Below are 13554 nucleotides of genomic sequence, written 5' to 3'. Positions count from 1 at the left end.
TATACTGAATCTAGAAAGTGTAAACATTGGCCACTTACAGTATTTTTTGGAATGCTAAATGTTGCAGCCATAAATGCTTTTATTATTTACAGGAACAATACTGGACTAGAGAATACAATAGTCAGAAGATTGTTTCTCAAAGAATTAGGTCTACAGTTCACGAGAGCACATGTAGCATCTCGGGCTACTATACAGACCCTACCTGCTCATCTGAAGGCAGCAGTGAAGCGCATCAGTGGTATTGAAGTTGAACCTCCCCCCCCCCCCCAAGAAACTGAGAACTTCCAGTCGCTGCGAAGTTTGCCCTTGGAAAAAGGACAGGAAAACTCAGACATCATGCTGCAGTTGCAACAAGCTTATCTGCTTGGAACACAGAATCGTGTACTGTGAAATGTGCTCTCCTGAGTAAAAGACAACCACCCCCCCCCCCCCAATCCCAGCCATATTTTTAAAGCACAGGACATTTAAGAACTTTACTGTTGCTTGTCATTTAAAATTCAATAGTTAACTAATATGTATTTTTTGGTACATTTCTTTCATGAGCAACAGTCTTTCTTATTTCGAGTTAACTATTTCCTTTGCAAAGTTCAGCGTTAATAATTTCAGATTTTTTCAAATAAACAAGTGCATTATTTTGTTTTTTCCATTCACCGTATTTAACACGTTCCGTGCGGTTCGGGTCACCACGTGCCCCGAAACATGTTACTCTTATCCGTCGGTGCGAACTTCCCAGAATTGCGAAGTAAGTAACTACGTCCTAGTTACGAATTTCTGTTAACTAATGGCAACATAGTGTTCCAATTGAAGTAAAGGATCGAGGCATACTGCTAGTTTTGATCGGCCCACCGGTGACCCAATTATTTCTGGGGTCATTTCTGTTTCACACAATTGTTGAATGGGAACACTGTCGCACAGGTAAATACGCGGGAATGTCTCCTCAACAATAACGCACACAACAAGGGCACTTGCATTGTTTAGGATTTCATACTAGGGAGTAAACAAAGTCAAATTCGTCAGGTCACCGGTGACCCGAACCGATAATAACTAAAGGCAGCATCGGGTCACTGGTGGGCCGATACACATAACATTAAGTCATTGAAATTCACTGCTGCAGGGAACGTGTTAACACAAAAAGTAGGTTTCTCATTATTTTACTAGGATCTAAAATGCATTTATTAGAAACATGCAAAACTATACATACATTATCATTATAGACTGTTATGCCTTTCAGCGTTCAGTCTGCAAGCTTCTGAGAATTTACTAAACGTCGCCACAATCCTCGATTTGCAACTAGTGTTGTGGCCTCATTTAGTTCTATACCTCTTATCTTTAAATTGTTAGAAACTGAGTCTAACCATCGTCGTCTTGGTCTCCCTCTACTTCTCTTACCCTCCATAACAGAGTCCATTATTCTCCTAGGTAACCTATCCTCCTCCATTCGCCTCACATGACCCCACCACCGAAGCCGGTTTATGCGTACAGCTTCATCCATCGAGTTCATTCCTAAATTAGCCTTTATCTCCTCATTCCGAGTACCCTCCTGCCATTGTTCCACCTGTTTGTACCAACAATCATTCTTGCTACTTTCATGTCTGTTACTTCTAACTTGTGTATAAGATATCCTAAGTCCACCCAGCTTTCGCTCCCATAAAGCAAAGTTGGTCTGAAAACAGACCGATGTAAAGATAGTTTCGTCTGGGAGCTGACTTCCTTCTTACAGAATACTGCTGATCGCAACTGCGAGCTCACTGCATTAGCTTTACTACACCTTGATTCAACTCACTTACTATATTACCATCCTGGGAGAACACACAACCTAAATACTTGAAATTATCGACCTGTTCTAGATTTGTATCACCAATCTGACATTCAGTTCTGTTGAATTTCTTACCTACCGACATCAATTTAGTCTTCGAGAGGCTAATTTTCATACCATACTCATTGCACCTATTTTCAAGTTCCAAGATATTAGACTGGAGGCTTTCGGCACAGTCTGCCATTAAGACCAAGTCATCAGCATAGGCCAAACTGCTTACTACATTTCCACCTAACTGAATCCCTCCCTGCCATTTTATACCTTTCAGCAGATGATCCATGTAAACTACGAACAGCAAAGGTGAAAGATTACAGCCTTGTCTAACTCCTGTAAGTACCCTGAACCAAGAACTCATTCTAACATCAATTCTCACTGAAGCCCAATTGTCAACATAAATGCCTTTGATTGATTTTAATAATCTACCTTTAATTCCATAGTCCCCCACTATGGCGAACATCTTTTCCCTTGGTACCCTGTCATATGCTTTCTCTAAATCTACGAAACATAAACACAACTGCCTATTCCTCTCGTAGCATTTTTCAATTACCTGGTGCATACTGAAAATCTGATCCTGACAGCCTCTCTGTGGTTTTCATCCAACTTCCTCTCAACAACTGATCGCACCCTCCCTTCCAAGATGCCAGTGAATACTTTGCCTGGTATACTAATCAATGAGATACCTCGATAGTTGTTGCAATCCTTCCTGTTCCCTTGCTTATAGATAGGTGCAATTACTGCTTTTGTCCAATCTGAAAGTACCTTACCAACACTCCACGCTAATTTTACTACTCTATGAAGCCATTTCATCCCCGCCTTCCCACTATACTTCACCATTTCAGGTCTAATTTCATCTATTCCTGCTGCCTTATGACAATGGAGTTTATTTACTGTCCTTTCAACTTCCTCAAACATAATTTCACCAATATCATTTTCGTCCTCCCCATGAGCTTGGCTGTTTGCAACACCACCATGATGATTTCCTTTTACATTGAGAAGATGTTCAAAATATTCCCTCCACCTCTCCAGTGATTCCCTGGGATCTATTATGAGTTCACCTGAATTACTCAAAACACTGTTCATTTCCTTTTTCCCTCCCTTCCTAAGATTCTTTATTACTGTCCAGAAAGGTTTCCCTGCTGCTTGACCTAGCCTTTCCAGGTTATTACCAAAATCTTCCCACGACTTCTTTTTCGATTCAACAACTATTTGCTCTACTCTGTTTCTTTCATCTACGTACCAATCCCTGTCTGCCTCGGCCCTTGTTTGGAGCCATTTCTGATAAGCCTTCTTTTTACGTTTACAAGCTGCTCTCACTTCATCATTCCACCAAGATGTTCGCCTTTTCCCATCTTTACACACAGTTGTTCCTAGGCATTCCCTTGCTGTTTCTACTACAGCATCCCTGTATGCCACCCATTCACTTTCTATATCCTGAACCTGCTTACTGTCTACTGTTCGAAACTTCTCACTAATCATATCCATGTACTTCTGTCTAATTTCCTCCTCCTGGAGATTTTCTACCCTTATTCGTTTGCAGACAGATTTCACTTTCTCTACCCTAGGCCTGGAGATACTTAGTTCACTACAGATCAGATAGTGGTCTGTATCATCGAAAAATCCGCGAAAAACTCGTACATTCATAACAGATTTCCTGAATTCAAAGTCTGTTAAGATATAGTCTATTATGGATCTGGTACCCCTAGCCTCCCATGTGTAGCGGTGAATAGCCTTATGCTTGAAGAATGTATTCGTAACAGCTAAACCCATACTAGCACAGAAGTCCAGCAAACGCTTCCCGTTCCCATTAGCTTCCATATCTTCCCCACATTTACCAATCACCCTTTCGTATCCTTGCTGTTGACCCTGACCACAATGTCACTCAATGCTTCATAAAACTTGTCAACTTCATCCTCATCTGCACCGTCACATGGTGAATACACTGACACAATTCTTGTCCTAATTCCTCCCACTGACAAATCTACCCACATCATTCGCTCATTTACGTGCCTAACAGAAACTATGTTGCGTGCAATGGTATTCCTGATAAAGAGCCCTACCCCAGACTCTGCCCTTCCCTTTCTAACACCCGTCAAGTACACTTTATAATCTCCTATCTCTTCCTCATTATCTCCCCTTACCCGAATATCACTTACTCCTAGCACATCCAGATGCATCCTCTTTGCTGACTCAGCCAGTTCTACCTTCTTTCTTCCATAAGCCCCATTAATATTGATAGCTCCCCATCAAATTCCATTTCGTTCACCAAGTTGTTTCCAAGGAATCCCTCGCCTGTCAAATGGGAGTGGGAAAAAAAGGAGGCATGCATGATTCATTTTGTAAATACAGCGGAGAGGAGTTTCAAAGGAAGTATACCCCTACATGTCACAGAAAGAGTCATTCTCACATAATCTATCTTAAAACATCCAATTAATAAAGTAACATATTTTACAATACAATGAGATGTGGGGTGGAAAGCAAGCGTGTGTCTGTATCCTAAAATCTGACACGTGTGCTTGAGGGTTAAAGCTGTCCACAATTTCCAGACTCTGACTTCCAATTAAAAGTAAAAATTACTAAAAATAAGTACTCAATTACTTCCCAACTCTGATCAGAACAGTCATCCATGTTCATTGAATATCTGATTGAATTATGACTGTCAAAATAGTTTGGTGAACAACTCTGATTCATCATGTGCTTCATACCCAAACCCCAATGCACTCATGACAAGAAGGACGAATTATGTGAAGGACTGGATGCCCATTTACAAATTCATCATCATCGCTAGTCGTTGTGTTCATTATTGAGCGTCGTGACCTCATAACTCTCTCATTTCCATGTTGCAACCTTGACAAAGTGTCTCCATCCCGAGCGGTTTTCACATTTCTTTAATACGATCCAAAGTGGCAGACCAGTGATCTTCTTCGCCTAATCTATCCATCTACTTGCTGTTCTTCCTCGTGGTCTACTGCCTTCGATTTTGCCTTGCAAAATGACCTTTTCCAAATTATCTCCATCTCGTATTAAAATGTGGCCAAGGAACTGGAGGCAACACTCACTCACATGGGAAGATACGTGTTTCTTGACGCAGAGTTCATCCAGAATGGAAACATTAGTTCTTTCTCTCCAGGGTACACGTAGCATTCTCCGCCAACACCACATCTCAAAGGCATTAATGCGCTTTTTGTCTTTAACATTCACGGTCCAGGTCTCACAGCCATAAAAAAAGGATGGAGAACACTAGTGATTCTACCAAGCGCATCTTCATGGCTTTTGATATTGCCCGGTTCTGCCAGATCTTAGTAAGTTTAACCATTGCAGCACGACCTAAGACAATACGTCTTTTTACCTCTTTATCACAGCTTCCCGTGTCATTGATGACAGACCCCAAGTATACAAATTCCTTAACTATATCCAGGTCTTTTAGACATCCCGTAAGTTGGATTTGACCTTGCCGATCAACTACCAGTAGTTTGGTCTTTTTGATGTTTATCTCTAGACCATACTGAAGACTAGTGTTCTTCACCCTTGTAAGCAGGTCATAAAGTTCTTCTTCACTACCAGCGATGAGGGAAGTGTCATCTGCAAAGCGAAGGTTATTAATATTTCTGCCACCAATCGAGATTTCACCATTCCAGCCATTGAGAGCTCTTTTGATGACACACTCTGCATAGATGTTGTAGAGTTGAGGTGATAATATACAACCTTGCCTTACTCCATTTGTTACATTGAAAATGCCTGAGAAATCACCATCCACCTTTATGGTTGCTGCATGTTTTTTATACAGGCCTTTCAATAACGATATTAAATGCAGTGCAACCCCAAATTCCTTTAGCACCTGCCACAACTTGTCCCACATAACACAATCGAAGGCTTTTTTGTAGTCCAGGAAGCAAATAAAGGAAGGGACACAAAACTCGTGACATTTCTCAATTATCTGTCTCATGTTCAGGATAGACTGTTGTGTTCCTTTACCTCCAACAAAGCCTGCTTGTTCTGTGGATATCTGAGGTTGCAGGAATGGTTTTAGGCGTTGATTTATTATGTAGAACAGAGCTTTGCTTGCATGGGATATTAATGCAATAGTATGATAATTGGAACAATACCTTATAGACCCCTTTTTGTGAAGAGGGATTAGTATTGATGTTGTCCAGTCCTTGGGCCATTCACCAGTTCTCCACACCATATTACATAATGTAAAACACGCTTGCCCTCCTCCCCCATCACTTTCAGCATTTCTCCCGAAATACCATCTATACCAGACCCAAAAAGCATCCAGTAATAGGAGACCTCCATGGAGAAGGATGTGCCAAAAAGCAGACCCTGCTACTGTGCGGGAATAACGCTAGTGAGATCATTATGATTTATCTCCCTTTAAACAAATTGAATCTGATGACTACTTAATCTACTCTGTAAATTTGAAGGTACTGAAAGAACACAAATATTAAAGAATGTTATTCATCTCAATTTAATAAACTATAACAAGATTACATTTTCTTTAAATAACTTGATTACAAGCTTCTTGTAACATTGGCGGTATATATATTATAACACAACAAAATAACTGACTGGTGTTCATGATCTAATAAGGCTGTAATGCTTCAGCCATTAAATAGGCCATTATAGGAAGGTACTTTTATGCAATGCATCTAGGTTTGTGAGAATCACGATCACAAAACAATATCAAAAATATAAATGCACAACATACCATATTTAAAAAAATTATCAGTTCCCTGTCCGTTCATTGAGGTATCACTCTCCACAGTACGTAACTGAGATTTGAGTTTCTAAATAAATCATTTCAACATTCCTCTTTCTCCTAAGAGATGCTGACTGAACTGACAGTGTGTAGTTTCAAGAAGTCCAACAGCAGCCTGTTTCGCTTCCCATACCCTGTACAATATTTCTTCTCGATTCCCATCTTCAATAGCTCGATGAAGTCTCTGTAAATAACCAAAGTCAAGGTTGACATGTTCCTCAGCAAATGTCAGAATTTCTTGTGCTTCATTTTGCAAGTTGACTGCCTTGTTGGTAAGAGTCTTCTTGGAAGAGAAGAACCAGCTGAAACACATCAAGCATTATTGTATGTTTTGTGTAAACATATGATCTACTTACAGTAATTAAACACAAAAAATGACAAGACATTCCGTTACTTCATTTACCTTCTTGGTAAAGGTATACTTGTTGAATTTTAAATTGTGCAGATAGATACAACAGACTGGCAAAAACCAAATTGCAATCCCTTCTCAAAATTTTCAACAATCTGCACTACTCTCAATTTATAGGCTGTGAAAACGATATTGTACCAATGGAAGAAAGGTATATGAATGGGAGTGTATTGCAGTGGAACATAATAGTTTCTCTGTCTGTTACACCCAGTCTATCCATCCCTTATGATTGAAGATTATACTACTAATTATCAAAATCCAATAGGCTACCTTCACATTAGTGACACATACAATCCTAATATTCCCTGCTCGGAACTTCAAAATTAACTTGAATAAGTAGCATCCCAAAGTACAAAACTAGAAAAACTGCAGTATAAAGCAGAGTAACAAATGGTAAATATGTTAATCTGGAGAGGACAGCTGGATCAGAAAGTAATAGAACCATCTAGAGGGGAAAATATTCTAGACGTGGTGCTGATAAAACAAACTGAAGTGATAAATGGTGTAAATCAGGGCTGCAAATAAGTTAGGAATATTTAGAGACGAATTAAAAAATCTACAGGCCCATTCTTCTTACCCGATTTCCTGCTTATAGCAAGGCCGGTATGATTTCTTGAGAAACGTTTTTAATGGGTTCTGTTGGGTCAAATGTGGTGACAGACGGTTCATTTATACGGTACTAATAGTAATTAAGTTACTTTTTTGTTTCAGATAGTAGTTTACTTCTGTGGTTGATTTTATTTCATTCACACAACTACAATTTCTGTCACCCTTTGTTACTGGTGGAGTACTTCAACTGGAATCACCCGTATACTTTGTATCTTGTCAGTGAAAATTTGTATGCTTGGCTTATCGGAAACAATGTCATGAGGAACGTCGCATGGCACATTTAGATGCACTACTACAGCCACTGCTTTCCATTTCATCAGAAGACTTATGTTTCTTCCCAAAGAAGGAAAAAATATTTATTTGATGTGACACACCAATGAGAGACAGCAGACAACTGTATACAAATGATGCAATGTCACCTGCTCGCTTGCTTCAGTACACGCTCGCTGGGAATGAAGATGCCTGGCGGAGAAAAGGGTGTAATTCACATGTGTATTAGAAGATTCAGGTCTAACTTGTTGAATTATAACTACGTAATAGACATCTTAACAAAGTAATGTGTTTTAAACAATTGAAACACTGAAGAAAGTAAAATTCTCTGCAATTTGCTTTTAAATTGTCTTGCCCATGTTTCTGTAATCTTTGGGGCCTGTAGAAATAATTTAGATGCCCAGGGCATGTGAGTATCTGCTTATTTGCACCCCTGGTATAAGTGATCACAAAGATGTTGGAGTTAACAATAAATGCGACAGAAAGGGAGGTTGTAAAAGTAGGACTATTAGCCAATACCATAAAGAGTTTTCAAAAAGTAATTATGATCAGTGGAAAATGGTAAATAAAAATCTAAACAGCCAATGAGGTGGGTTTACAGCAATTGTTGAGGAGTGTGAAGAAAGGTATGTACACTCAAACACACAAAAATTGGCTGGCAAAGAAATATTTAAATTTACACATTCTTGAAACATGGGGATATTCATAAACTGTGGATAGTTGGTGGCCGAAGAGATAACAGTTGGAATCTTATCACCTGCACAGTATGTTCATCCTATTTCAAACAAAAAGATTTTGAAAGAATGTCATCTTATGCTACAGGCAATTTATATGCATATATGTATCTTTAAAAGATGGTAAGGGATACTAAAGACCCTCTCTATTATAATGGGGAAATATGAATAGATTAAGAAAAAGCTGCAGGTGAGAAAGATACAGAGATAGGGATGGTTCTGGAGGTCAGGAGAGATAAAATGAATGCATTAGGAAAATTGAATCTAGCATAAATATCAGCTAAGGATAACATGATAGCAAGCATAATTGGTGGTCATATGAATTTTAATGAAAAAATGGAAGGGTACTTTAAGGTAAAAACAATTTCCAAGAATGACATTGCAGAACTCATTAATGAATAAGGGCAGTGTATATGGGAGGATATACAGAAGGCAGAAGTATGTAGTCATCAGTTTGTATAGATAGTTGGAAATAAAGATAATGCCCAGGTAGAGAAGGTGACTAATACTAGTGAAGTACTGAAATTTACCTATGATAATATACAAAAAGATACAAGAATTGGCAGCTGAAATTGAAAAGATAGGTTGGGATATACTGTAGTGCCCTATCTGATGTACTTACTGTACTTTATTACTGATTGTATAAATGAACTATACCATATGAATGGAGAGTTGTTAAAGTAGCCCCAGTGTATATATAAAAAAAAAAGGGAAGAGTGATAAACATAAAGTGGATAATTACAGGCCAGTCAGCAAGGTATTGCAGACGATTTAGATTCAGATCAACTGGGCTGTATGGGTGTTGACCTATCCAAGGCCTTTGATAGGATAGATCATGAGAGATTGCTTATGAAAATGAGGGCTATTGGGCTAGACAAATTCAGAGAATTTAAAGTAGGTGAAGCGTTATCTGATCCTGTAATAATTAAAGAGGGGGTCCTGCAAGGCAGTACTATTGAACTGATAAATTTTGTTAAATCATATGAGTAAAGAACTGGAATAACAGATGAGACCTTTTGTGAATGATGTTATACTATATAGAGTAGTAAATAAGTTACAGGATTGTGAGCGGCTACAAAAAGACCTCAACAATGTTGAGAGATGGACAGCAGGCAATGGTATGATGGTAAATGGGATCAAAAGTAAGGTTGTTAGTTTCATCAAGAGGAAAAGTCTTCTCACTTTTAACTAATATGTTAATGGGGTAATCTTTGAGTACAGTACTTCTTGCAAATTTCAAACTTGCAATTTTCATTTCTGTTTGTGTTTAGTAGTGACATACAGTACCAGTATTGTAATTAGGATATGTCTAAACGTAGTTTAAAATGATTGTAGTGTGCTGTAAGTAGTATACGAGTAATATCTTATTAGAATTTAGTAGAAGTAGCTTCTGCAACTGTCAGGAAAGATGGGGTTGACCAGGAGGGAAGGGGATCAAATGAGGTGGGTAGGGTTGAGGCTCTGGTCATGGGGATTCCATCGTTAGACATGTGGGGAAAGTGTGTGGAGGAAAGGGAACCAGGGTAGGGTGTTATTCAGGAATTAGGTTGAGGCAGATGTTGAGGAAAGTAGAAGAGAGGGAGGAGGGGTAGGAGAAGGTGGTAGCGTTTCACGTTGGTACCAACAACGTAAGGCAAGCTGATATAAGTACCAACATAGTTGGAGATGTGTGGGATCTGGTAAATGCAGCACGGGTAAAGTTTAAGGAAATGGAGATTGTTATCAGGGGAATACTGTGTAGGAGGGATACTGACTGGAGGGTGATTGGGGATTTTAATGAGACTATGGAGTGGGTATGTGGGAAGCTGGGAATAAGATTTCTAGATCCTAATGGATGGGTAGGAGATAGGGATCTGCGCTTATACTGCAGTGGTACATATAAGTTAGGAAATTGGTTTAGAAGGGTTATAGGGAGGTGCGTTCAAGGAAACGGGCTGGCCTAGGGAGCGGTGATAAGGGAACAGGGAACTGGAAGTCAAGTAGGGATGACATAAAAATGATAGTGCTGAAATGTAGAAGTATTGTAAAGAAAGGAATAGAATTAAGTAATTTAATATATATATTTAGCAGATATTGTAATAGGAGTTGAATCATGGCTGAGATATGATATAATGGATGCAAAAATTTTCTCACGGAACTGGAGTGTGTATCATAGAGATAGGATAGGAATGGTGGGAGGGGGGGTATTCATTCTGGTGAAAGAAGAATTTGTAAGCTACGAAAAAGTTAAAGATGAAAAACATGTAAACAGACTCTGGAATGGGTTGAAAGCAATTGTTGAGGAATGTGAAAACAGGTTTGTACCCTTAAAGGTGGTAACGAATGGTAAAGACTCACCTTATTATAATAGAGAAAAAAGAGACCAAGAAGGAGGTGCAGATTGGAAAGAAAGAGAGTTAGAAATGGCTGTGGAAGTAAGGAGAAATTGAAGGAACTTACTAGGAAATTGAATATAGCAAAAAAGGCAGCTAAGGAGAACGTGATGGCAAGCATAATGGGCAGTCATACAAATTTTAGTGAAAAATGGAAGGGTATGTATAAGTATTTTAAGGCACAAACACGTTCCAAGGAGGGCATTCCAGGAATCATTAATGAATGAGGGGAGTGTGTATATGAAGATCTTCAAAAGGCAGAAGTATTCAGTCAGCAGTATGTAAAGATTGTTGGTTACAGGGATAATGTCCAGATAGAGGAGGATACTAATGATAAAGAAGTATTAAAATTTACATATGATAACAATGACATTTACAATAAGATACAAAAGTTGAAAACTAGAAAAGCGACTGGAATTGATAAGATTTCTAGGGATATACTAAAGACAATGGGTTGGGATATAGTACCACATCTGAAGTACTTATTTGATTTATTGTTTGGTTGAAGGAGCTATACCAAATGAATGGAGATTTGCTATAGTAGCCCCTGTGTATAAAGGAAAGGGTGATAGGCATAAAGCTGAAAATTACAGGCCAGTAAACTTTGGGAAGGCATTCCTTCTGATTATGTTAGATATGTTTGCAAAATCAATAACTGGTTCGTTAGAAGGCAGTTCGGTTTTAGGAAAGGTCATTCCACTGAAGCTCAACTTGTAGGATTCTAGCAAATATAGCACATATCTTGGATTCAGGAGGTCAAATGGACTGTATTGTGACTGACCTGTCTAAAGCATTTGATGGGGTGGATCATGGAAGACTACTTGCAAAAATGAGTGAAATTGGACTAGAAAAAAGAGTGACCAAATGGGTGGCTATATTTCTAGAAAATAGAACTCAGAGAATTAGAGTAGGTGAAGCTTTATCTGACCCTGTAATAATTAAGAAGCGAATTCCTCAAGGCAGTATTATTGGACCTTTATGTTTTCTTATGTATATAAATGATATGAGTAAAAAAAGTGGGATCAGAGGTAGGCCTAAGGCTTTTTGCAGATGATGTTATTCTCTATACAGTAATAAATACGTTACAAGATTGTGAGCAACTGCAACGCAACCTTGATAATGTTGTGAGATGGACAGCAGCCAATGGTATGTTGATAAATGGGGTTAAAAGTCAGGTTGTGAGTTTCACAAATAGGAAAAGTCCTCTCAGTTTTAATTATTGCGATGGGGTGAAAGTTCCTTTTGGGTATCATTGTAAGTATCTAGGTGTTAATGTAAGGAAAGATCTTCAATGGGGTAATCACATAAATGGGATTGTAAATAAAGGGTACAGATCTCTGCACATGGTTATGAGGATGTTTAGGGGTTGTAGTAAGGATTAAAGGAGAGGGCATAAAAGTCTCTGGTAAGACCCCAACTAGAGTATGGTTCCAGTGTATGGGACCCTCACCAGGATTATTTGATTCAAGAACCGGAAAAAATCCAAAGAAAAGCAGTTCGATCTGTTCTGGGTGATTTCCGACAAAAGATTAGCGTTACAAAAATGTTGGAAAGTTTGGGCTGGGAAGAATTGGAAGAAAGAAGACAAACTGCTCGACTAAGTGGTATGTTGATATAGATGTTGATTCCCGTAGGGAATCTGAAATATTTGTTCCGAATGAGTAAACAGGAATGAGTTAGCTGGAAAATTTATAATGTCCAATAACGGACCATTAATATTGGTATTATAAGTGGTATGTACCAATATAATAGTCCGTTCCCTATGGGAATCAACATCTACATCATAAGTGGTATGTTCCGAGCTGTCAGTAGAGAGATGGCGTGGAATGACATTTGTATACGAATAAGTTTGAGTGGTGTCTTTAAAAGTAGGAAAGATCACAATATGAAGATAAAGTTGGAATTCAAGAGGATAAATTGGGGCAAATATTAATTTACAGGAAGGGGAGTTAGGGATTGGAATAACTTACCGAGGGAGATGTTCAATGAATTTCCAACTTCTTTGAAATCGTTTAAGAAAAGGCTAGGAAAACAACAGATAGGGAATCTGCCATGTGGGCGACTGCCCTAAATGCAGATCAGTAATGATTGATTGAAGTACCTCATTGCGATCATTGCAGGTACTTATGTGTTAATATAAGGAATGATATTCATTGGGGTAATCACATAAACGAGGTCATAAATAAATGTTGCAGATCTCTTCATATGGTTATTAGGGTATTTAGGGGTTGTAGTAAGGATATAAAGAAGAGGGCATATATGTTTCTGGTAAGACCCCTAATAGAGAATTTCTTGATACAAGAACTGGAAAAGATCCAAATTAAAGCAGCAATATTTGTTCTGGGTGTTTCCTATGGAAGAGTAGTGTTACAAATTGTTGCAAGCTTTGGGCAAGGAAGACATCAAGCAAGGCGACAAGATGTTAGGCTAAGCAGTATGTTTCAAGCTGTCAGTGAAGAGATGGCATAGAATGACATTAGCAGGCGAATAAGCTTGAGTGGATATTATAAAGGTAGGATAGATTATAATATGAAGCTAAAAATTGGAATACAAGAGGACAAATTGGGGCAAATACTAAGAGTGACTGA

At 38.6% G+C, this 13554-nt stretch overlaps 1 protein-coding gene across 4 annotated transcripts in view; it reads right to left on the bottom strand.

Annotated features, from left to right (window-relative positions):
• Positions 1-6263: 6263 nt before the first annotated feature.
• The window catches only part of LOC136875352 (uncharacterized), a 66752-nt gene continuing 59461 nt past the window's right edge, over positions 6264-13554 (bottom strand). For all 4 annotated transcript variants that reach the window (XM_067148887.2, XM_067148884.2, XM_067148885.2 and 1 more), the window contains one exon: positions 6264-6874. In XM_067148887.2, coding sequence (XP_067004988.1) covers positions 6610-6874 — 265 coding nt within the window. In that variant the 3' untranslated portion in view covers positions 6264-6609. The remainder of the gene's footprint in view (positions 6875-13554) is intronic.

Source organism: Anabrus simplex, chromosome 6 (assembly GCF_040414725.1).
Source record: "Anabrus simplex isolate iqAnaSimp1 chromosome 6, ASM4041472v1, whole genome shotgun sequence".
NCBI lineage: Eukaryota > Metazoa > Arthropoda > Insecta > Orthoptera > Tettigoniidae > Anabrus > Anabrus simplex.
This window is presented reverse-complemented; position numbering and strand designations above follow the sequence as displayed.